The following is a 26,513-nucleotide window of genomic DNA, read 5'->3' as shown; positions in this document are numbered from 1 at the left end:
GGTCAACGCAGCCGTCTACCAGGAGATTTTGGAGCACTTCATGCTTCCTTCCTGTCAGGGTGCCAGGAATCAGACTGAGACGAGAAGTGCAAAAATAATCACACCTTTATTAATAGCAAAAAATAATAAAAAGTCCACAAGTCAAATAACAAGCCAGGAATCAAAACCAGAGCTGGTAGTCAGACAAGCCGGAATCAGGAACAAGGAGAACAGCAGATTAGGGGATCTGAATAAAGACATACTAGAAGTTAAATGGAGGAAATTCAATAGAGACTCTGAAGACTACAAGGGTACTTTAAATAAAGAGACAAGTGACACACAGGGTAACCACAGACCACTATTCAGAAATAAAAAACAAATAAATGAAACAGATCATTTAACACAGGCTGAACACAAAGAAACAGAAAACAGTTTGAATAATAAAATGGAAAATAGGAATCACAATAGACACCACAACCACAATAGATCTAATTATAGAGATAGATACCAAAGGTCTTATGACCAACACAGCCATAACCAACATTGGAATAAGGAACAAAATAGGGACCATAGACAGTATGAATATGGATATAACAATAGAACTAGAGAATATGGGTATAATGGGAGGCACACTAGAAACTATGGGTACCACCATGTAAACCACACACAAGACACTAGCAATGACACAATGAATTACAAAACAAATCGTGCACACAATTACACCCATCAAAAAGGTAATACTTATTGGAATAGAAATGATCAACATTGGAATAGAAGTGACCAATATAAAAATCACAACAGAGGACCACAGAATCACCTTTACTATAGAGGTCAAAACAGAGAACCCCATTTTCAAGATTCTAGACACTTTGACAAAAGAAGATTTGAGGATGATAGATATGATCATAATAATTATAATTCCACTTGGAGCAATCAATACACAGAAAACACTCACTGGGACACACCCAAAGAGCATTATAGGGAACCACATTCACCAAAAATGAAAGAATCACACATGGAGAAAAGACACGAGAAAAAACAAAGCACGACCAATCACTCACTAGAAAGAAATGCAGAATATAGAAATATAGAACATCCAAATAGATTTAGTGCACTAATTCAGGAAGATGACCATAGATCTCCCAGCACATCCAATAAAACACACAACACTGGACCTTCTTTTTTAGAAGAAGGCCCAAATCAAACCCTCGACCCACCGAAAGGAAAAAGACGATTAGAGGAAATAGAGGAAGGGGAGCTAGAACCAAAAAAAGCAATGAAAAAATCGAAATAGAATCCAAAGGTATTTTTAATCTAAGCAAACTTACATTAAATGATGAACAAAAATCAGTACTTAACAAAGGTCTATCATTTGCACCATCATGCAAAATCAATAAATTTGAGACAATAATAAATGTTAATCAATTCACAAGAAAATTAGCTCTCAAAAAATATTTTCTGAAGAATCCCTTAGAAACCACAACGAACTATACCTCAACCTACATCCACACCAATTTTAAACAAAAATCCACCTTCAATCCAACACATGAAAAAGGTAGTGCGATAGAAATATTTGAACAAAAAGTAAAAGAAGACATAGAAAAATTAGATGTGAAAAAGGACTTAAAATGGAACTTAAGTAAAAAAGAAAATGCAGTCCTAAAAGATCTCAAAGAGAACAAAAGCATCATCATAAAACAAGCAGACAAAGGAGGGGGGTGGTCATTATGGACACAGTAAATTACCTTAAAGAGGCCAACAGATTACTGGGCGACGAAGCAACATATAAAAAATTAATGAACAACCCCTTAGAACAAATGAAGAAAAATTTGGAAAAATTATTTTTTTCAGCAAAAGAGAAAGGGATAATAAATAGCCAAGAACTAAATTTTATACTTTTAGAACATCCAAGAACACCAGTTTTTTATTTTTTGCCCAAAATCCACAAGGATATCACAAATCCGCCCGGACGGCCAGTCATATCAGGAATAGACTCCCTAACTTCCAATCTATCACAATACACAGATTATTTTCTTCAGAAATACGTTAAAAATATAACATCACATCTTAAAGACACAAAACATTTTTTGAATTTGATAGAAAATATAGATTGGAAAGACAATTATATTTTAGTAACATGTGATGTGAGCTCGCTATACACATGCATAGAACACACCAAAGGACTAGAAGCCACCAATTCATTTTTAACTAGAGACACAGAAATTCCAAAACCACAACAGGAGTTCATAATTGATTGCATAGAATTCATATTAAGAAACAATTACTTTTCATTCAATGGAAATCATTATTTACAAAAAAGAGGTACAGCCATGGGCATGAGATTCGCACCCAGCTATGCAAATTTGTTTGTAGAATATTTTGAAGAAAAATTCATATCAGAAACCCCATGGGGTGCGAATCTCGTGCTCTACAAAAGATTCATAGACAACATTTTCATCATTTGGAAGGGTGCTGTAGAACTACTGGAACAATTTATATCAGATTTTAACACTAATGATTTTGGTTTAAAATTCACACATGAATTTAACAAAACAAAGATTAATTTTTTAGATATTGAAATAACAATAATAAACAATAGAATAACCACCACAACATTTTTCAAACAAGTAGATGCCAACAGTTATATAGATTACAAAAGCTGCCACCATAACAAATGGAAGAGAAACATACCCAAAGGCCAATTTTCAAGAATATGAAGAAATTGCACAGAATTATCAGACTATGATAAACAAGTTGAGATCTTACAGAATAGATTCATAGAAAAAGGTTATCACCATAAAACGCTAGCAGACACAAACAAACAAGTTAGACAAATAGATAGAAAGGTCCTTTTGAAGGATAAGAATAACAGTATAGACGATCAAGAAAAAGACCCTTATAAAATTCCTTTCATCACCACCTTCTCCAGCCAACATAAACAAATCGAAAATATAATAAAAAAAACACTGGCATATTGCCAGAAGTGACCCTATCATATGAAAAAGACTTCAACATCATCCAGACATTCTATTCAGGAAAGCCACGAACTTGAAAAACATTCTAGCTCCAAGCGAGTATAAACATAGAACAAATATAAGTCAACATAATCTTAAAAATGAAACATTATCAGGTTACTTCCCCTATCATGATTGCAAATCATGCAAATACAGTACTAAAACTAACTCAGTTAAATCTACCGTGACAAAAAAAGAAGTCAAAATAAATGATGTGATTAGGTGCACGGATAATAACATTATATATCTCATACAATGCTCATGTGAGCTTCAGTACTTAGGTCAAACAAGTAGAAAGTTGAAGGACAGAATGAGGGAACACATCCTCAGCATTGAAAAAGAGAAAGACAACACAAGACTTTTTGCACATTTTAAATTAGTACATAGAGGGAATCCAAAAGAAATGAAATTTTGGGGAATTAGAAAGGTAAAGTCTGATGGTAGAGGTGGAAATTGTGGTAAAAAACTTCTTCATCAAGAAGCAAAATTAATTTTTGAAATGGGCACTCTACATCCTAAAGGCCTAAATAGCGAGTTAGATTTAAATTCCATCCTATAATTAGAACCATACAGATGACCATATTCCGGTAACTTAGTAAAATTACTTTCACTAAACCGAAATATCCATGAAATATCCATGAGAAAATAAATAAGTTCACTTTTAAATCCATTTGACAAACAAGCCAATACAATTACAGCAAACATACCTAGGTATATAAACTAGACTCGTAGACACATTTTTTTAGACACAATAATCAACTGGAATAATTTTCATCGTAGGAAAAAACATTTCAATTATACTGACACAGAGAAGCTCAATGAAACATCTGCTCAAATAGTAGTTAGAACTTAAGATCTAATCTATAAAAAATTAAAGTGATTGACATGTATCAAACATGTATATCAGTAACTCCATCCAAAGCCCACTTCAAGTTCAAGTTGAAGTTATTCAACTTAGAAAAAGTTCACTATGTAAGCATGTGCACTGAAGGGTGACCTCACTTAATTAATTAAATTAAACTGAACATTTAATGCAATTTATAATTGAGACAAACATACTCCAAATATATATATATACTAAAACTAAAACTATAACTTTTTTTAAAAAAAGGGGACCAATTTGCGCAAAAAAACCTTCTCTTAAGAACAATGACCCATTAAAATTGATTCAACACCGGCGGAAATTTTTAGTCCTTTTTTAATAATCTTACTTCCATAATATTCAATTTTAAAATGTTTAACAATGTTGAAATTAGCCATATTTAAAGTGGTGATCTGACATTCACATGAACAACTTTAAAAATAAGCAAAGTCAAAATTGCGAATACTATACACCATGTTAAAAACATCCAGAACTTTATGAGTTAACCCCAATGGGGTATAAATAGAAGGCCAATCCATCACACAGGTATCTTGAAAAAGGCTGTATAGCCGAAACGCGTAGATACCAGAGTACCACAGATCGATTGTGTAAAGACCCAAAGGAGCGCTTCTGATCACTCATCTTAGGAAGTCATCTATCTTCACCTTTCAACAGAATTTTGCCTCCACCTGTCTGGCTAGGATTCACATTCAGCGGCATTTATTTAACCGCATCCACACATCTAGCCAAGAAAAGTTTGGTCACTGACCGAGAGGAGAGAGAGCGGAGAATAAAGGACGGCAAACACCACCACACTGGATCTCCATCGTGGAAATAACCTCCAAACCAAAGAGCGAAAACCAGTAGTCCAACTGTGAAGACTTCTGTTGGCGGCATATTGAACCGCAATAAATCATTGGAACCCAGCAACAAGAACTACAAGGATCCCCAAGCCGCAACATAGAAAGAAAGTTCGGTCACTAACCGACAGGAAACAAAATCACCCAAAGCGGCATTTACTTAACCGCAAAGAAAATCATCGACACCAAATTTCAGCAACCAAAAGGGTACACTAAGCTGCAACGGAGAAAGATTGCACGGTTACTGACCGATAAAGAAAAAAATCACCTAGAGCGGCGTTTATTTAACCGCACAACAACGGAAAATCCCAAACAGGTAACTGTCAGTCAAGCACCTAACGGGCCTGGCCAAACCACTTCATAATAGCGGTAAACAATCCGGCTAACTTTCAAACAACGGGGTTATCTGACCACTACAAATTCAGAACCGCTCTAAATAGAGCATTAGCTACTGAATACAGATACAAGGTATCTTAATAATATATCCACTATACGTTCAATAATAATATACACATATAGTGTTTGTAGTATAAAAGATACTTAAGGTCAATACCTCATATATATGCAAATGAAATCCAAACATATGCACAGTACAGCATATAACTATTGAACATTGTGTTTTAAAGAAAGTGTTTTTAATTTACTTTTACATTTGCGCATTTTATGAAAACATATATGTACATACGGCTAAAGTTAAACTGACACCGGTGTCTAATATTTAAAGTATTCATTTCAACTGTATGGAATTTTTATTTTTATTTGTATAATATGCTAAACCAACAATAAATCAACATATTTTCAAAATATAGTATTGTGGTAATTTGAAAAAGGAATATTATATCTAAGGTGTTACACAATTTTATGCTATTTTAATTTTAATTTTATCACCATCAATAACTCATACTGGGAATAGCATTTTTGCGCCACCTACCACATTTTTACAAGGAGAACAGCAGAATCAGGAACAAGCCAGGGATCAGGAACCAGGAAGAATGTCAGACAGCCAGGTAATACACAGGAGCTCTCACAAACTGGTCTGAGACAACGCAAGGACAAAGCATACTGAACAGAGGCCCTTTAAATAATAAGTGATGACATCACAATTCTGAGACTGCATCCTGTCTCACATGGATGATGTAAACCAGTCTGGCCATAAAAGGAAGTGCAGTAAGTGAGCAGCATCCCCCACAATGCACCAAGTCAGGAAGAGAGGTGAGTAAAATGGCTGCCAGCAGCACATGGCAAACAAGTCAGGAAAAAACCCTGACAGTACCCTCCCCTGAACGACCCCTCCCCCGCAGGAGGACAAAAGGCTTATTGGGGAAACGGGCATGGAAGGCACGGAGTAGGGAGCATGAACATCAGAGGAGGGAACCCATGAACGCTCCTCTGGACCGTAGCCCCTCCAATGAACCAAATACTGTACGCGGCCCCTGGACATACAAGAGTCAATAATACTGCTGACCTCATACTCCTCATGGCTGTCAACAAAGATAGGACGGGGACGAGGCAACACAGTGGTAAACCGATTACAATCCAATGGTTTCAAGAGGGAGACATGAAAAACATTGGAGATGCGCATTGCAGGAGGAAGGTCAAGAGCGTAGGCCACAGGATTGACCCGTCAGAGTATTCGAAAAGGACCAACATAACAGGGAGCCAGTTTATTGGAAGGCACCTACTCCAGTCTCAGACGCATCGACCTCAAGAACGAAAGGCAGGACAGGGTTAGGATGAGCCAGAACTGGAGCGGCAGCAAAGGCAGTCTTAAGACTATCAAAGGCCTCAATGGCAGTAGGTGACCAATGGAGTGGATCATTCTCTTTACTGGTCATGTCTGTGATAGGTTTGACCAAGGAAGAAAAGTTTTTAATACATTTTCTATAGTAATTGGCGAACCCCAAAAAACGTTGAATAGACCGAAGACCAACTGGGCGAGGCCACTGCAGAACTGCAGATAACTTGTCAGGATCCATGGAGAACCCTGCAACGGAGATAACATAACCTAGGAAGGTTACTTGAGTCTGATGGAACTCACATTTCTCAAGTTTACAAAACAGGCCGTTCTCACGTAGTCTCTGAAGAACCCGTGTAACATCAGAACGATGAGCCTCAAGTGTGGGTGAGTGTATGAGGATGTCGTCTAAGTACACCACAACACACTGTTGCAACATAACTCGTAGGACATCATTAATAAATTCCTGGAAAACAGCAGGAGCATTACATAGGCCAAAGGGCATTACAAGATACTCATAATGCCCGCTCCTGGTGTTAAATGCTGTTTTCCATTCGTGGCCCTCCTTGATCCTAACGAGATTGTACGCTCCTCTCAAATCAAGCTTAATAAAGACCGTAGCTCCCTTGAGGTGGTCAAAGAGTTCCGTAATGAGCGGAATAGGGTAAGCATTCTTAATGGTAAGACGATTAAGACCCCTATAATCGATGCATGGTCTTAACTCGCCACCCTTTTTCTTAACAAAGAAGAAGCCAGCCCCTGCAGGAGAGCAGGATTTGTGGATGATCCCCCGCAACAGAGCATCGGCAACATACTCCTCCATAGCACAATTCTCTGCAACAGACAGAGGGTAAATCCGGCCCCGAGGAGGAATGGCTCCGGGTTGCAGGTCTATGGCACAATCGTAAGACCGGTGAGGAGGCAACGTACCGGCACGCACCTTGTCAAAAACGTCTAGGAACTCTCGGTACTCCTCTGGCAATTGAGATACTGAAGAAGTGCACAAGACTTTAACTGGTTTCTGAAGACAAGTGGAAATACATTGCGGAGACCACGACAAAATTTCGGACCTGCGCCAGTCGACACTGGGATTGTGCTTTTGGAGCCAGGGATAACCCAGAACAACCGGAAAATGCGGAGAGTTTATCACCTGGAACTGGAGGGTTTCAAAATGGAGAGCCCCAACAGCCATGGACAACGGAGCAGTTTCGTGAGTAACGAGTGCGGGCTGAAGGGGCCTGCCATCAATGGCCTCAATAGCAAGCGGAACGGACCGAGGCAAAACAGGAATGGAGTGCTTCGATACAAAAGCACTGTCAATGAAATAGCCCGCAGCACCGGAGTCAACAAGAGCCTGGGTGACTATGAAGGAGTCCACCCAGGAAAGGACAACCGTGACCAAAGGTTTCTCCTTTAACGGTTCCGGGGACAAGGATAAACCACCTAAGGTCTGCCCCCGACAGGACCTTAGGTGTGAGCGTTTCCCGGCCGTGTAGGACAAGACTTCAAAAGGTGGCCCTGTAACCCACAATAGAGGCAGAGCCCCTCCCTCCTCCTAAAGGCCCTCTCCGCCGTGGAGAGATGTGTGAATCCCAACTGCATCGGCTCAGCAGTACCTGGTGACTCGGGACCAGGAGGCATGGGAGGAGAAGGAGGCATGGGTGGGAACGAACACGTAGGAGACAACGGTACAGGAGGCTTCCGCAAGCGCTCCTTGAAAGAAGGCCTCTCCCTTAGTCTGATGTAAATTAGGATCAAAAAAGCCTCGAGATCCTCTGGTAAATCTCTGGCAGCAACTTCGTCTTTAATCGCATCAGAGAGCCCATGAAAGAAGGTGGCAACAAGGGCTTCATTGTTCCAGCCTACCTCTGCTGCAAGCGTATGGAACTCAATGGCATACTGAGCAACCGATCTTGTACCTTACTGAATGGACATGAGTAGTTTAGCAGCAGAGGAGGAGCGAGCTGGAACATCAAATACCCTTCGAAAGGAGGCCACAAATTCAGGGTAATTTGAAATCATAGGTTTATTAGTCTCCCACAAGGGATTAGCCCAGGCAAGAGCAACGAGATGAGAAATCTCACCTTACCTCTGTCAGAGAGAAACGCCTGAGGTAACATCTCAAAGTAAATGCCCACCTGGTTCAAAAACCCTCTGCACTGATTAGGATCGCCTCCATATCGCTGAGGTAGAGGTGCAGAACCGGACATGCTCCTGGTAGGCATAGGTGCAGCAGCGGAAACAGGAGCAGCCATAACTTGCGGGACACTTTGGTCCAAATGTGCAGTGCGAGTCAGCAGGGTTTGCAGGTCTAGTGCAAATTGATCCAAGCGGTGATCCTGTTCATCCATCCTGGAAATTATGGCAGGTAAAAGTGGATTATTAGCACCATCAGGATTCATAGTCCTTGCGTAATGTCAGGGTGCCAGGAATCAGACTGAGACGAGAAGTCCAAAAATAATCACACCTTTATTAATAGCAAAAAATAATAAAAAGTCCACAAGTCAAATAACAAGCCAGGAATCCAAACCAGAGCTGGTAGTTAGACAAGCCAAGTCAGGAGCCAAAGCGAGTAGTCAGACGAGCCGGAATCAGGAACAAGGAGAACAGCAAATTCAGAACCGCTCTAAATAGAGCATTAGCTACTGAATACAGATACAAGGTATCTTAATAATATATCCACTATACGTTCAATAATAATATACACATATAGGCCTAGATTTAGAGTTCGGCGGTAGCCGTCAAAACCAGCGTTAGAGGCTCCTAACGCTGGTTTTGGCCGCCCGCTGGTATTTGGAGTCAGTGATTAAAGGGTCTAACGCTCACTTTACAGCCGCGACTTTTCCATACCGCAGATCAGCCATTTGCGTAGCCTATCTTTTCAATGGGATCTTTCTAACGCTGGTATTTAGAGTCGTTTCTGCAGTGAGCGTTAGAGCTCTAACGACAAGATTCCAGCCGCCTGAAAAAAGCAGGAGTTAAGAGCTTTCTGGCTAACGCCGGTTCATAAAGCTCTTAACTACTGTACCCTAAACTACACTAACACCCATAAACTACCTATGTACCCCTAAACCGAGGTCCCCCCACATCGCCGCCACTCGATTAAAATTTTTAACCCCTAATCTGCCGACCGCCACCTACGTTATACTTATGTACCCCTAATCTGCTGCCCCTAACCCCGCCGACCCCTATATTATATTTATTAACCCCTAACTTGCCCCCCACAACGTCGCCGCAAGCTACTTAAAATAATTAACCCCTAATCTTCCGACCGCAAATCGCCGCCACTTACGTTATCCCTATGTACCCCTAATCTTCTGCCCCTAACATCGCCGACCCCTATGTTATATTTATTAACCCCTAATCTGCCCCCCACAACGTCGCCGACACCTACCTACACTTATTAACCCCTAATCTGCCGACCGGACCTGAGCGCTACTATAATAAAGTTATTAACCCCTAATCCGCCTCACTAACCCTATCATAAATAGTATTAACCCCTAATCTGCCCTCCCTAACATCGCCGACACCTACCTTCAATTATTAACCCCTAATCTGCCGACCGGAGCTCACCGCTATTCTAATAAATGTATTAACCCCTAAAGCTAAGTCTAACCCTAACACTAACACCCCCCTAAGTTAAATATAATTTTTATCTAACGAAATAAATTAACTCTTATTAAATAAATGATTCCTATTTAAAGCTAAATACTTACCTGTAAAATAAATCCTAATATAGCTACAATATAAATTACATTTATATTATAGCTATTTTAGGATTAATATTTATTTTACAGGTAACTTTGTATTTATTTTAACCAGGTACAATAGCTATTAAATAGTTAAGAACTATTTAATAGTTACCTAGTTAAAATAATTACAAATTTACCTGTAAAATAAATCCTAACCTAAGATATAATTAAACCTAACACTACCCTATCAATAAAATAATTAAATAAACTACCTACAATTACCTACAATTAACCTAACACTACACTATCAATAAATTAATTAAACACAATTGCTACAAATAAATACAATTAAATAAACTATCTAAAGTACAAAAAATAAAAAAGAACTAAGTTACAGAAAATAAAAAAATATTTACAAACATAAGAAAAATATTACAACAATTTTAAACTAATTACACCTACTCTAAGCCCCCTAATAAAATAACAAAGACCCCCAAAATAAAAAATTCCCTACCCTATTCTAAAATACAAAAATTACAAGCTCTTTTACCTTACCAGCCCTGAACAGGGCCCTTTGCGGGGCATGCCCCAAGAATTTCAGCTCTTTTGCCTGTAAAAAAAAACATACAATACCCCCCCCCAACATTACAACCCACCACCCACATACCCCTAATCTAACCCAAACCCCCTTAAATAAACCTAACACTAATCCCCTGAAGATCTTCCTACCTTGTCTTCACCATCCAGGTATCACCGATCCGTCCTGGCTCCAAGATCTTCATCCAACCCAAGCGGGGGTTGGCGATCCATAATCCAGTGCTCCGAAGTCTTCCTCCTATCCGGCAAGAAGAGGACATCCGGACCGGCAAACATCTTCTCCAAGCGGCATCTTCTATGTTCTTCCATCCGATGACGACCGGCTCCATCTTGAAGACCTCCAGCGCGGATCCATCCTCTTCTTCCGACGACTAGACGACGAATGACGGTTCCTTTAAGGGACGTCATCCAAGATGGCGTCCCTCGAATTCCGATTGGATGATAGGATTCTATCAGCCAATCGGAATTAAGGTAGGAATTTTCTGATTGGCTGATGGAATCAGCCAATCAGAATCAAGTTCAATCCGATTGGCTGATCCAATCAGCCAATCAGATTGAGCTTGCATTCTATTGGCTGTTCCGATCAGCCAATAGAATGCGAGCTCAATCTGATTGGCTGATTGGATCAGCCAATCGGATTGAACTTGATTCTGATTGGCTGATTCCATCAGCCAATCAGAAAATTCCTACCTTAATTCCGATTGGCTGATAGAATCCTATCAGCCAATCGGAATTCGAGGGACGCCATCTTGGATGACGTCCCTTAAAGGAACCGTCATTCGTCGTCTAGTCGTCGGAAGAAGAGGATGGATCCGCGCTGGAGGTCTTCAAGATGGAGCCGGTCGTCATCGGATGGAAGAACATAGAAGATGCCGCTTGGAGAAGATGTTTGCCGGTCCGGATGTCCTCTTCTTGCCGGATAGGAGGAAGACTTTGGAGCACCGGATTATGGATCGCCAACCCCCGCTTGGGTTGGATGAAGATCTTGGAGCCAGGACGGATCGGTGATACCTGGATGGTGAAGACAAGGTAGGAAGATCTTCAGGGGATTAGTGTTAGGTTTATTTAAGGGGGTTTGGGTTAGATTAGGGGTATGTGGGTGGTGGGTTGTAATGTTGGGGGGGGGGGGTATTGTATGTTTTTTTTTACAGGCAAAAGAGCTGAAATTCTTGGGGCATGCCCCGCAAAGGGCCCTGTTCAGGGCTGGTAAGGTAAAAGAGCTTGTAATTTTTGTATTTTAGAATAGGGTAGGGAATTTTTTATTTTGGGGGTCTTTGTTATTTTATTAGGGGGCTTAGAGTAGGTGTAATTAGTTTAAAATTGTTGTAATATTTTTCTTATGTTTGTAAATATTTTTTTATTTTCTGTAACTTAGTTCTTTTTTATTTTTTGTACTTTAGATAGTTTATTTAATTGTATTTATTTGTAGCAATTGTGTTTAATTAATTTATTGATAGTGTAGTGTTAGGTTAATTGTAGGTAATTGTAGGTAGTTTATTTAATTATTTTATTGATAGGGTAGTGTTAGGTTTAATTATAACTTAGGTTAGGATTTATTTTACAGGTAAATTTGTAATTATTTTAACTAGGTAACTATTAAATAGTTCTTAACTATTTAATAGCTATTGTACCTGGTTAAAATAAATACAAAGTTACCTGTAAAATAAATATTAATCCTAAAATAGCTATAATATAAATGTAATTTATATAGTAGCTATATTAGGATTTATTTTACAGGTAAGTATTTAGCTTTAAATAGGAATCATTTATTTAATAAGAGTTAATTTATTTCGTTAGATAAAAATTATATTTAACTTAGGGGGGTGTTAGTGTTAGGGTTAGACTTAGCTTTAGGGGTTAATACATTTATTAGAATAGCGGTGAGCTCCGGTCGGCAGATTAGGGGTTAATAATTGAAGGTAGGTGTCGGCGATGTTAGGGAGGGCAGATTAGGGGTTAATACTATTTATGATAGGGTTAGTGAGGCGGATTAGGGGTTAATAACTTTATTATAGTAGCGCTCAGGTCCGCTCGGCAGATTAGGGGTTAATAAGTGTAGGTAGGTGTCGGCGACGTTGTGGGGGGCAGATTAGGGGTTAATAAATATAACATAGGGGTCGGCGATGTTAGGGCAGCAGATTAGGGGTACATAGGGATAACGTAGGTGGCGGCGGTTTACGGAGCGGCAGATTAGGGGTTAAAAGTGTAATGCAGGGGTCAGCGATAGCGGGGGGCGGCAGATTAGGGGTTAATAAGTGTAAGGCTAGGGGTGTTTAGACTCGGGGTACATGTTAGAGTGTTAGGTGCAGACGTAGGAAGTGTTTCCCCATAGGAAACAATGGGGCTGCGTTAGGAGCTGAACGCTGCTTTTTTGCAGGTGTTAGGTTTTTTTTCAGCTCAAACAGCCCCATTGTTTCCTATGGGAGAATCGTGCACGAGCACGTTTTTGAGGCCGGCCGCGTCCGTAAGCAACTCTGGTATCGAGAGTTGTATTTGCGGTAAAAATGCTCTACGCTCCTTTTTTGGAGCCTAACGCAGCATTTGTTTGAACTCTCGATACCAGAGTTAAATTTATGGTGCGGCCAGAAAAAAACCCGCGGAGCGTTAACAGCCCTTTTACCGCCAAACTCCAAATCTAGCCGATAGTGTTTGAAGTATAAAAGATACTTAAGGTCAATACCTCATATATATGCAAATGAAATCCAAACATATGCACAGTACAGCATATAACTATTGAACATTGTGTTTTAAAGAAAGTGTTTTTAATTTACTTTTACATTTGCGCATTTTATGAAAATATATATTTACATACGTCTAAAGTTAAACTGACACCGGTGTCTAATATTTAAAGTATTCATTTCAACTGTATGGAATTTTTATTTTTATTTGTATAATATGCTAAACCAACAATAAATCAACATATTTTAAAAATATAGTATTGTGGTAATTTGAAAAAGGAATATTATATCTAAGGTGTTACACAATTTTATGCTATTTTAATTTTAATTTTATCACCATCAATAACTCATACTGGGAACAGCATTTTTGCGCCACCTACCACATTTTTACAAGGAGAACAGCAGAGTCAGGAACAAGCCAGGGATCAGGAACCAGGAAGGACGTCAGACAGCCAGGTAATACACAGGAACTCTCACAAACTGGTCTGAGACAACGCAAGGACAAAGCATACTGAACAGAGGCCCTTTAAATAATAAGTGATGATCACAATTCTGAGACTGCATCCTGTCTCACATGGATGATGTAAACCAGTCTGGCCATAAAAGGAAGTGCAGGAAGTGAGCAGCATCCCCCACAATGCACCAAGTCAGGAAGAGAGGTGAGTAAAATTGCTGCCAGCAGCACATGGCAAACAAGTCAGGAAAAAACCCTGACACTTCCGCATACGAGCTCTATGGGGATGCTGACTTTATTTTCCAGCAGGACTTGGCACCTGCCCACACTGCCAAAAGCACCAAAACCTGGTTCAATGACTGTGGGATTACTGTGCTTGATTGACCAGCAAACTAGTCTGACCTGAACCCCATAGAGAATCTATGGGGCATTGCCAAGAGAAAGATGAGAGACATGAGACCGAACAATGCAGAAGAGCTGAAGGCCGCTATTGAAGCATCCTGGTCTTCCATAACACCTCAGCAGTGCCACAGGCTTATAGCTTTCATGCTACGCCCCATTGAGGCAGTAATTGCTGCAAAAGGGGCACAAACCAAGTACTGAGTACATACAGTATTCATGCTTATACTTTTTCAGAGGTCCGATATTGTTCTATGTACAATCCTTGTTTTATTGATTGCATGTAATATTCTAATTTTCTGAGATTGTGGATTTGGGGTTTTCATGAGCTGTAAGCCATAATAATCACAATTATGACAAATCACGGCTTGAACTATCTTGCTTTGCATGTAATTAGTCTATCTCATGTATTAGTTTCACTTCTTAAGTTGCATTAGTGAAATAAATTAACTTTTGCACGATATTCTAATTTTTCGAGTTTTACCTATATATATATATATATATGTACAGGGCTCAAAGTTTCCACTCGTCCTTTGACTTGTAATACCAGATTGCGTGCTAACCTTAGTAAGAACCTGCAGTGATAATTGTAAACAATGGAGATTGAAAGGGATAATGTATAGTGTTGTAACTTTTTGAGTGGTTCCATTTTTTTCAGAGATAAAATGAATTGTAAATTTAAATTTATTTTTTTTTACAGAATCTCCTGATCCACAGAAGAAGGAGCCATCAGCTTATACTTCCATTCATGAGATTCCAATGTAAATAGTCTAATTATATTATAATCTTAAATGTAATTTAAATTAACTCTATTACCCTGAACCTACCCATTACCATTATTAATTATTGTTGTCTTAGTGTAAAAAGAAATAATAATAATTTAAAAATCTATATAATATCCCTATGTATAGTATGCATCTGAGTGAGTGCTGGCTATAATGTGTGTTGCATTTGATATATTTGATCGTCTATACCCATTGGACCTTGGGATTAACTTCCTGACTCAGGCCAGCTTTCTGTGAGTGCCCAGCGAGTACCTAGAGCTGGGAGTTTTGTCAGTGGCATAGAGTGTGTACTTATTTTGGTCTTTGATATCAATCCACTTTTGGGTATGTTTAGGAAAAATACATATTTCTGTAAAACCCTTGTTTGTTACTCAGTGTGTTTGGTTGTATTGCTGATAAGCAGGGGCATTGACATAGCACCTGGGCCTATCACCATTGCAACAAATACTGTAACTGTTCAGTAAATACTGTTAGCCTATTATAGGCAGGGATAGGCACAGACAAAGGCTGTGGAGGACACCAAGGTACATTTGAAATGTAAAACATTATTTTATAGTGCTTGGTGTTATTATACTGATGCAGATACCTCTGATCCTATAACCAGCCATCCTCTGGCTATACCCATGAGCCAGTGTCACTACTGTGTCATTATATAGTGCTGGGTGTTATTATACTGATGCAGATACCACTGATCCTATAACCAGCCCTCCTCTGGCTATACCCATGAGCCAGTGTCACTACTGTGTCTTTGTATAGTGCTTGGTGTTATTATACTGATGCAGATACCACTGATCCTATAACCAGCCCTCCTCTGGCTATACCCATGTGCCAGTGTCACTACTGTGTCTTTGTATAGTGCTTGGTGTTATTATACTGATGCAGATACCACTGATCCTATAACCAGCCATCCTCTGGCTATACCCATGTGCCAGTGTAACTACTGTATCATTATATAGTGCTTGGTATTATTATACTGATGCAGATACCACTGATCCTATAACCAGCCCTCCTCTGGCTATACCCATGTGCCAATCTCACTACTGTGTCATTATATAGTGCTGGGTGTTATTATACTGATGCAGATACCACTGATCCTATAACCAGCCCTCCTCTGGCTATACCCATGAGCCAGTGTCACTACTGTGTCATTATATAGTGCTGGGTGTTATTATACTGATGCAGATACCACTGATCCTATAACCAGCCCTCCTCTGGCTATACCCATGTGCCAGTGTCACTACTGTGTCTTTGTATAGTGCTTGGTGTTATTATACTGATGCAGATACCACTGATCCTATAACCAGCCCTCCTCTGGCTATAACCATGTGCCAGTGTCACTACTGTGTCTTTGTATAGTGCTTGGTGTTATTATACTGATGCAGATACCACTGATCCTATAACCAGCCATCCTCTGGCTATACCCATGTGCCAGTGTAACTACTGTATCATTATATAGTGCTTGGTATTATTATACTGATGCAGATACCACTGATCCTATAACCAGCCCTCCTCTGGCTATACCCATGTGCCAATCTCACTACTGTGTCATTATATAGTGCTTGGTGTTATTATACTGATGCAGATACCACTGATCCTATAACCAGCCATCCTCTGGCTATACCCATGTGCCAGTGTAACTACTGTATCATTATATAGTGCTGGGTGTTATTATACTGATGCAGATACCACTGATCCTATAACCAGCCCTCCTCTGGCTATACCCATGTGCCAGTGTCACTACTGTGTCATTATATAGTGCTGGGTGTTATTATACTGATGCAGATACCACTGATTCTATAACCAGCCCTCCTCTGGCTATACCCATGTGCCAGTGTCACTACTGTGTCATTATATAGTGCTTGGTGTTATTATACTGATGCAGATACCACTGATTCTGTAACCAGCCCTCCTCTGGCTATACCCATGAGCCAGTGTCACTACTGTGTCTTTGTATAGTGCTTGGTGTTATTATACTGATGCAGATACCACTGATTCTATAACCAGCCCTCCTCTGGCTATACCCATGTGCCAGTGTCACTACTGTGTCATTATATAGTGCTTGGTGTTGTTATACTGATGCAGATACCACTGATTCTGTAACCAGCCCTCCTCTGGCTATACCCATGTGACAGTGTCACTACTGTGTCATTATATAGTGCTGGGTGTGATTATACTGATGCAGATACCACTGATTCTATAACCAGCCCTCCTCTGGCTATACCCATGTGCCAATCTCACTACTGTGTCATTATATAGAGCTGGGTGTTATTATACTGATGCAGATACCACTGACCCTATAACCAGCCCTTGTCTGGCTATACGCATGTGCCAGTGTTACTACTGTGTCTTTGTATAGAGCTGGGTGTTATTATACTGATGCAGATACCACTGATTCTATAAACAGCCCTCCTCTGGCTATACCCATGTGCCAGTGTTACTACTGTGTCTTTGTATAGAGCTGGGTGTTATTATACAGATGCAGATACACATCCAGTATTTCACTCAGGCTTTATTTATTCCATAACTTATCACCCAATATCTCTAGCAGTCTCTTGACAAGCCACTAACTTTATTCACACTACATATATTTTTTATTCCTATTATTTAATCAGAAAGAAAAAATATACTCAGGTTGTGGCGGACACTGCAAGGGCTAACACCAGTGTCCGTGTATGGACACCTTGCCTATCCCTGATTATAGGCCACATTACAAGTGGCGTGCTATGTAGCGCTTTTGCTTATGTGCAAACACTAGTGAAACCCAACGCACGCTTACCTGAACTTCGGATGTCGCAAGTGTGCTAACTTCTTCTCCCCATAGACTTTAATAGAGAGCGCATAGAAAAAAAAATTCTTTTAATAATTATCATCTCTACCTTCTATCTTTCTTCCCTCCATCCTCTCTTTAATCTCTCTTTTTACCCTAATCTCTCAGGCCATATCTTCTCTTTACACTCTTATTTTCTCCTCTCTCATATCTATTTACTCTTTTTTTTTTTCCTCCCCTCTCTCGTAAAACTATATTCTTCTCCACTTTTACTTTTCCTCTCCAAACTCTCTCTCTCTGTCCCCTTTTACCCTCTCAGAAGTAACAGTCTAAGCACTATAGCCCTAGAGGAATAACATATCCTTGCCCTTTCTAGGATATATAATATCCCTTCAGATAATATTTATTATTAAAATGTGTGTTTGTCAATGCTGCAATAGGAGTGTACATTTTGCAAATGTGCTAACTTTGCTACTTACAACACGCCACCAGACTTTGGACCGCGAGTGAATGTGGATTCAGCATTCACTCACAAACTTTCACTCGCAACTATTAAATTCCCACTCGCCAATGGCTAGTAGAGAGTGGGACATTTTCAGCCTTGTGTGTATATATATACAGTATATATATATATATATAATTAAATAACCTAATCTGGGTGCCCACATAACATGAAAAAATATAGTACTTACTTCACAATTAAAGGCTGGAAGAAAGGAGATTTAATCTCCAGCAACATAAACCTTTTTTTAACTATAAGAGCAATATGAGAGATTAAGTAGGAACTGTATAGGTAGGTTGAACTTGATGTAATTCTGTCTTTTTTTTTTAACCTCATCTACTATGTTACTACATTAATTTTATCACAATATACCATCGACAAAATTCTCCCTTTATCCCATCACTTTTTCTTAAACTTTAAGTTCACCAATTTCTTTTTGTACACAAAGAACTGCACTTTGTAATAGGTATCACATTAAATATTTGGTCCCCCAGAAAACAACAGTAATAAAACATCATCCAATCCCACTGCAATAAGCCCCTTACCTATCTTACCACCACTGATACTACCAGTAAAAGTAACCTAGAGCCACAGTATGTAACCCTAATCATGGCCTCCCCACCTATAACCCAAGGCATCACAACCCAACATCACGCAAGGGATTAACCCTCGCTCAGAGCAACTACCTCATAACACTCTTAGGGACTCGCCTACATTCCCCTCCCAGTGCAAACATTGTTTAACAATTGACTCCCCTAGCACACAAGGAACCCCCTGCAACCTCTAGTCTCCCCAAAAAATCTCCCCCACAGTCTCTTTCAACAACAATAACACATTCCTCCCTAAAATGCCCTCTTCTTCTCTGTAAGATTTAGCTTAGCTCGGTTTTCTTCTTTTATATTTAATTTTTCAATTATTCATAAATAGTAAAATAGTCATAGTAAAATAATAATCGTAATATATATATATATATATATATATATATATATATATATATATATATATATATATATATATATATACATACAGTATATATACAGTATCTCACAAAAGTGAATACACCCCTCACATTTTTGGAAATATTTTATTATATCTTTTCATGTGACAACACTGAAGAAATCACACTTTGCTACAATGTAAAGTAGTGAGTGTACAGCCTGTATAACAGAGTAAAATTGCTGTCCCCTCAAAAAAACTCAAAACACAGCCATTAATGTCTAAACCATTGGCAACAAAAGTGAGTACACCGCTAAGTGGAAATGTCAATATTTTGTGTGGCCACCGTTATTTTCCAGCACTGACTTAACACTCTTGGGCATGGAATTCACCAGAGCTTCAAAGGTTGCCACTGGGGTCCTCTTCCACTCCTAAATGACAACATCACAGAGCTGGTGGATTTTAGAGACTTTGCGCTCCCCCACCTTCCATTTGAGGATGCCCCACAGATGCTCAATAGGGTTTAGGTCTGGAGACATGCTTGGCCAGTCCATCACCTTTACCCTCAGCTTCTTTAGCAAGGCAGTGGTTGTCTTTGAGGTGTGTTTGGGGCCGGCCCAGTCTCCAAAGGGAGGGGATCATACTCTGCTTCAGTATGTCACAGTACATGTTGGCATTCATGGTTCCCTCAATAAACTGACACTCCCACCACCATGCTTGACTGTAGGCAAGACACACTTGTCTTTGTACTCCTCACCTGGTTGCCACCACACACGCTTGACACCATCTGAACCAAATAAGTTTATCTTGGTCTCATCGGACCACAGGACATGGTTTTAGTAATCCATGTCCTTAGTCTGCTTGTCTTCAGCAAACTGTTTGCGGGTTTTCTTGTGCATCATCTTTAGAAGAGGCTTCCTTCTGGGACGACAGCCATGCAGACCAATTTGATGCAGTGTGCGGCATATGGTCTGACCACTGACATGCTGACCCCCCCACCCCTTAAACCTCTGCAGCAATGCAGAAAACCTCTGGATATGACACTGAGCATGTGCACTCAACTTCTTTGGTCGACCATGGCGAGGCCTGTTCTGAGTGGAACCTGTCCTGTGAAACCGCTGTATGGTCTTGCCCACCGTGCTGCAGCTCAGTTTCAGGGTCTTGGCAATCTTCTTATAACCTAGGCCATCTTTATGTAGAGCAACAATTCTTTTTTTCAGAGTTCTTTGCCATGATGTGCTATGTTGAACTTCCAGTGACCAGTATGAGAGAGTGTGAGAGAGATAACACCAAATTTGACACACCTGCTCCCCATTCACACCTGAGACCTTGTAACACTAATGAGTCACATGACACCGGGGAGGAAAAATGGCTAATTGGGCCCAATTTGGACATTTCCACTTAGGGGTGTACTCACTTTTGTTGCCAACGGTTTAGACATTAATGGCTGTGTGTTGAGTTATTTTGAGGGGACAGCAAATTTACACTGTTATATAGGCTGTACACACTCTACTTTACATTGTAGCAAAGTGTTATTTCTTTAGTGTTGTCACATAAAAAGATATAATAAAATATTTACAAAAATGTGAGGGGTGTACTCACTTTTGTGAGATACTATTTATATGTTACTGCACCTAAACAAAAGAAGAATTGTGTCATTCAGAAACTGCTGGGATTTTAATAAAACTGGTAATAAAAATCTTTTGCTCTCTCTCCCCCTCTCTTTTGCTCTCTCTCCCCCTCTCTTTTGTGCTCTCTCTTACTCCCCCTCTCTTTTGTGCTCTCTCCCCCTCTCTTTTGCACTCTCTCCCCCTCTCTTTTGCGCTTTCTCTTACTCCACCTCTCTTTTGCTCTCTCTTTCCCCCCTCTCTTTTGCTCTCTCTCTCGCCCCTCTCTTTTGCTCTCTCTCTCCCCCCTCTCTTTTCCTCTCTCTCCCCCTTTCTTTTGTGCTCTCACCCCCTCTCTTTTGCACTCTCTCTCGCTCCACCTTTCTTTTGCTCCCTCTCTCCCCCTCTCTTTTGCTTTCTGTCCCCCTCTCTTTTGCTCTCTCTCCCCCTCTCTTTTGTGCTCTATCTCCCGCTCTCTTTTTCACTCTCTCCCCCTCTCTTTTGTGCTCCTTCTCTCCCCCCCTTTTGTGCGCTCTCTCTCCCCTCTCTTTTGTGCTCTCTCTCTCCCCCTCTCTTTTACGCTCTCTCCCCCTCTCTTTTGCGCTCTCTCTCTCCCCCTCTCTTTTGCGCTCTCTCTCTCCCCCTCTCTTTTGCGCTCTCTCCACCCTCTCTTTTGTGCTCTCTCTCTCCCCCCTCTCCTTTGCTCTGTCTCTCTCCCCTTTTTTTGCTCTCTCTCTCCATCCCTCTCTTTTGCTCTTTCTCTCCATCCCTCTCTTTTGCTCTCTCTCTCCCCCCTCTCTTTTGCTCTCCCCCCCTCTCTTTTGCTCTGTCTCTCTCCCCTTTCTTTTGCTCTATCTCTCCATCCCTCTCTTTTGCTCTCTCTCTCCCCCTCTCTTTTGCTCTCTCTCCCCCTCTCTTTTGTGCTCTTTCCCCCTTCTCTTTTGCTCTCTCCCCCTCTCTTTTGCTCTATCTCTCCCCTTTTTTTGCTCTCTATCTCTCTCCATCCCTCTCTTTTGCTCTTTCTCTCCATCCCTCTCTTTTACTCTCTCTCTCCCCACTATCTCCCCCCTTCTCTTTTGCTCTGTCTCTCTCCCCTCTCTTTTGCTCTTTCTCTCTCCATTCCTCTCTTTTGCTCTCTCTATCCCCCCTCTCTTTTGCTCTCTCTCTCCCCCTCTCTTTTGCTCTCTCTCCCCCTCTCTTTTGTGCTCTTTCCCCCTTCTCTTTTGCTCTCTCTCCCCCTCTCTTTTGCTCTCTCTCCTCCTCTCTTTTGTGCTCTCTCCCCCCTATCTTTTGCTCTCTCTCCCCCTCTCTTTTGTGCTCTTTCTCCCTTCTCTTTTGCTCTCTCTCTCCCCCTCTCTTTTGCTCTCTCTCCCCCTCTCTTTTGTGCTCTCTCCCCCCTATCTTTTGCACTCTCTCTCTCCCCTTCTCTTTTGCGCTCTCTCTCCCCCTCTCTTTTGCGCTCTCTCTCTCCCCCCTCTCTTTTGTGCTCTCTTTCTCCCCCTCTCTTTTGCGCTCTCTCTCTCCCCCCTCAGTTTTGCTCTGTCTCTCTCCCCTTTTTTGCTCTCTCTCTCTCCATCCCTCTCTTTTGCTCTTTCTCTCTTTTACTCTCTCTCTCCCCACTATCTCCCCCCTTCTCTTTTGCTCTGTCTCTCTCCCCTCTCTTTTGCTCTTTCTCTCTCCATCCCTCTCTTTTGCTCTCTCTCTCCCCTCTCTCTTTTGCTCTCTCTCTCCCCCTCTCTTTTGCTTTCTCTCCCCCTCTCTTTAGTGCTCTTTCCCCCATCTCTTTTGCTCTCTCTCTCCCCCTCTCTTTTGCTCTCTTTCCCCCTCTCTTTTGTGCTCTTTCCCCCTCTCTTTTTGCGCTCTTTCTCGCTCCACCTCTCTTTTGCTCTCTCTCTCTCCCTCTCTTTTGCTTTCTCTCCCCCCTCTCTTTTGCTCTCTCTCCCCCTCTCTTTTGTGCTCTCTCTCCCCCTCTATTTTGCTTTCTCTCTCTCTTTTGCGCTCTCTCTCTCCTCCCCCTCTTTTGCGTGCTCTCTCTCCCCCTCTCTTTTGTGCTCTCTCCTCTCTTTTGCTCTCTCTCTCTCCCCCCTCTCTTTTGCACTCTCTCTCCATCCCTCTCTTTTGCTCTTTCTCTCCATCCCTCTCTTTTACTCTATCTCTCCCCACTATCTCCCCCCTTCTCTTTTGCTCTGTCTCTCTCCCCTCTCTTTTGCTCTTTCTCTCTCCATCCCTCTCTTTTGCTCTCTCTCTCCCCCTCTCTTTTGCTCTCTCTCCCCCCTCTCTTTTGCTCTCTCTCCCCCTCTCTTTTTCTCTCTCTCCCCCTCTCTATTGCTCTCTCTCCTCCCTCTCTTTTGCTCTCTCTCCCCCCCTCTCTTTTTCTCTCTCTTCCCTCTATTTTGCTCTTTCCCCTCTCTTTTACTCTCTCTCCCCCCCTCTCTTTTGCTCTCTCTCCATCCCTCTCTTTTGCTCTCTCTTTTACCCTCTCTATTGCTCTCTCTCCCCCCTCTCTACCCCCCTCTCTCTCCCCCCTCTCTATTGCTCTCTCTCCTCCCTCTCTTTTGCTCTCTCTCCCCCCTCTCTTTTTCTCTCTCTTCCCTCTATTTTGCTCTTTCCCCTCTCTTTTGCTCTCTCTCCCCCCTCTCTTTTGCTCTTTCCCTTCTCTTTTGCTCTCTCTCCATCCCTCTCTTTGGCTCTCTCTTTTCCCCTCTCTTTTGCTCATTCTCTCCTCCTCTCTATTGCTTTCTCTCCCCCTCTCTTTTGCTCTCTCTCCCCCTCTCTTTTTCTCTCTCTCCCCCTCTCTATTGCTCTCTCTCCTCCCTCTCTTTTGCTCTCTCTCCCCCCTCTCTTTTTCTCTCTCTTCCCTCTATTTTGCTCTTTCCCCTCTATTTTGCTCTTTCCCCTCTCTTTTGCTCTCTCTCCCCCCTCTATTTTGCTCTTTCCCCTCTCTTTTGCTCTCTCTCCCCCCCTCTCTTTTGCTCGCTCTCTTCCCCTCTCTTTTGCTCTCTTTCCCCCTCTTATTTTCTCTCTCCCCTCTCTTTTGCTCTCTCTCTCCCCCCTCTTTTTCTCTTCCCTCTATTTTGCTTTTCCCCTCTCTTTTGCTCTTTCCCCTCTATTTTGCTCTCTCTCCCCCCTCTCTTCTGCTCTTCCCCCACTCTTTAGCTCTTTCCTATCGCTTTTTGTCTCTTCCCCGCTCTTTCTATTTCTCTCCCCTCTCTCTCGCGCTGACCACGCCCCCCACCACACCCAACCATGCTCCCGACCATGCCCAGCCACGCCCACACTCCCGTCTGGTCACGCCCACACTCCTGCCTGGCCACGCCCACTTTTGCCCCACCGCCGCAAACAGCATGTCAGGTAAGGCCAGGTGTGTTTGTCCTTGTGCTATCTCTACTGCTCATGACAGCTTCGGACAAACACACTTGGCCTTTTATATTATAGGATGATCATTTAGAAGCCCATTGATCCCAGTGGAAACATATACAGTACCTACTATTTTGTATTCATTTTATAATGTTTTTTACAGTAGATAAAATAAAATTACTATTTTTGTTGTTATTTGTCTAGGAGGACTTTATCTTTTCTGCCAGAGACTAATGGTGACACCTTTATTGCCAGCAGAGGTGAGCTGCTAAGTCGCAAAATATGTGTCATTAAACCTGATGTATCATTCTGAGTATTTAAATAACAAAATGTATAATTTTGTCTTGGCAGCATTTGTAAGCTCAGAGAAAAGTGAATTGAACGAGGCCCATACCCCAGATATAATGGATGTGAATGATGGAAAAGATAAATCAAAAAAGGAGAAAAATGTGTTCAAAAAGCTTTTCCACAAGAAATAACACTACCTCATCACATGGGACCTGCTCTGTTTAAACAAATCTATTGTTATTGACATCTGCACAAACACTGAGGCACTTGTAAACTGTGACAATTCTAAAATTTTCTGTACAGAATTACATATGTTTTTAGGTTCATTGTTTTGCCAGTCTTACTTGTAGGCCTGCTCATACGACCAGCTAGGCCTTTACATATTAAAGGGATATTACAGTCTGTTTCATTGTTGTAATGACATAAAGCGCTTTAGAAGTGGGTTATACTTAATAGAAATAATTGCAATATGTATTATTCACCATTTTTAAAGGATTTTAATTTTATTTATTTTATTTTTTTTAGCATCATTTTTGAAAGATGCGTTATTTCCTGTCACAACCACACAAAGATGTTGTGGTTTCAACAGGAAGGCAAGCTTTTCTTTTGAAGTGTTGCTAGGAGACTTCTGCTCTAGTTGCAATCAGTTTATTGCCAATGCTCAGTAGACAACTTTTACTGCAAACATCATGTGACAGTAGAACATAAGTTTGATCATGGTAGCACTCTTATCTAATTGTAGGCAGGGCCTACACTGAGAATGTCTTAAGTTCTCTTTTAGCATTAAAAGAAGTAAGTTGTTTATTTTGAACGCAATCTGTTTCTTTTTATGTTTACTGATTTAGCTTTTTCTTTCTTTCTTTTTTTAAAGGGGCACTGTTTAATATCCCTTTAATTTCATCATGGATTTTAAAAAGTAAAAAAAAAAACTGTATGTGGACTGTAATTAATTTTTCCCTTCCCGATGTCTGTCACAGGTACCTCAAAAGCCATGCTTAATGACGAGGCAACATAACTTTTCAAAATCTAAATATTTACACATATTTATTTTGAATGAATTATTGTAAGATTTTATACAGATATGCATTGAGTGCAACTCAGGACACAATAGTAATTCTTTAATTAATTGTGTTCATCTGGCTGAGTGTTACAGCAATGCTCAGTGTTATTGTTAACATAAATTAATTATCTTGAAAAAAATGACTGTAAACATTAAATGCATTCCAGTAACAATATGTATAATTGTGAAAATATGAAGCAATATTTTATTTTAATAAACAGATTTTTAATAACACAATGTCATACTCTTATAATGTAAATCATGTTTATAAATGGAAATGTTTTAGTTATGTATATAAAAGGGATACATATGGATCATGTAAATACATTTGCAGCTTGTTAAGGTTTATTGAACTCTGCAAGTTTGCCTGGACAAACAATTATTTTGCATCTTAGTAAACCTTAAACATAAAGGGGCAAATTCAAAGGGTGACTGCCCCTATTGGGACATTCTCCAGCCAGCAACTGATATTAATGAAGCAGAGGGTTAAACCTCTGTTTCCTAACCCTCACTCACTGCCATCTCAGTGAGCATCTTCTAAATTAAAAAAAAATTTAAGCCATCTATGCAATCTATGTCATGCAGTACATAGCCCATAGTACCGTATACAGCTTCAGGAAGCTCCAGCAGTCTCGGCTGTCTAGTGACAGCTGACAGCTGCGATTTCTGAGCTGCAGGCATCGTCTTCATATGGTAATGGAGCATGGTCCGTGCCCTGTTTACCGTATGAAGGCAGATTGTTACAGACTGTGATACTGTGTGTGTCACCATCTGTAGTGATCATCTGCTGGTGCTAGTGGGAGGTATGGGCAGGAAGGCAGGAGACGGGTGGATGGCCTAGCTCGGGAGGGTGGTGGGAGCCCTAGTCAAAAAGGATGATCTTCCTGGAGTCATTCTGAAGTGATTGATAACTCCAAACTAGTCATCAGAAGCCATCCTGA

The 26,513-nt window shown here is 40.8% G+C and overlaps 1 protein-coding gene across 1 annotated transcript in view; it reads left to right on the top strand.

The window, feature by feature from the left end:
• Positions 1 to 25,809, top strand: part of SPTBN5 (spectrin beta, non-erythrocytic 5) — a 391,859-nt gene extending 366,050 nt beyond the window's left edge. Inside the window, exons 62-64 of the mRNA XM_053697828.1 lie at positions 14,971 to 15,031; positions 24,429 to 24,484; positions 24,576 to 25,809. Of these exons, the coding sequence (XP_053553803.1) occupies positions 14,971 to 15,031; positions 24,429 to 24,484; positions 24,576 to 24,703 (245 nt within the window). The 3' untranslated portion in view covers positions 24,704 to 25,809. The remainder of the gene's footprint in view (positions 1 to 14,970; positions 15,032 to 24,428; positions 24,485 to 24,575) is intronic.
• The last annotated feature ends 704 nt before the right edge of the window (positions 25,810 to 26,513 follow it).

This window comes from Bombina bombina, chromosome 1 (genome assembly GCF_027579735.1).
Source record: "Bombina bombina isolate aBomBom1 chromosome 1, aBomBom1.pri, whole genome shotgun sequence".
NCBI lineage: Eukaryota > Metazoa > Chordata > Amphibia > Anura > Bombinatoridae > Bombina > Bombina bombina.
This window is presented reverse-complemented; position numbering and strand designations above follow the sequence as displayed.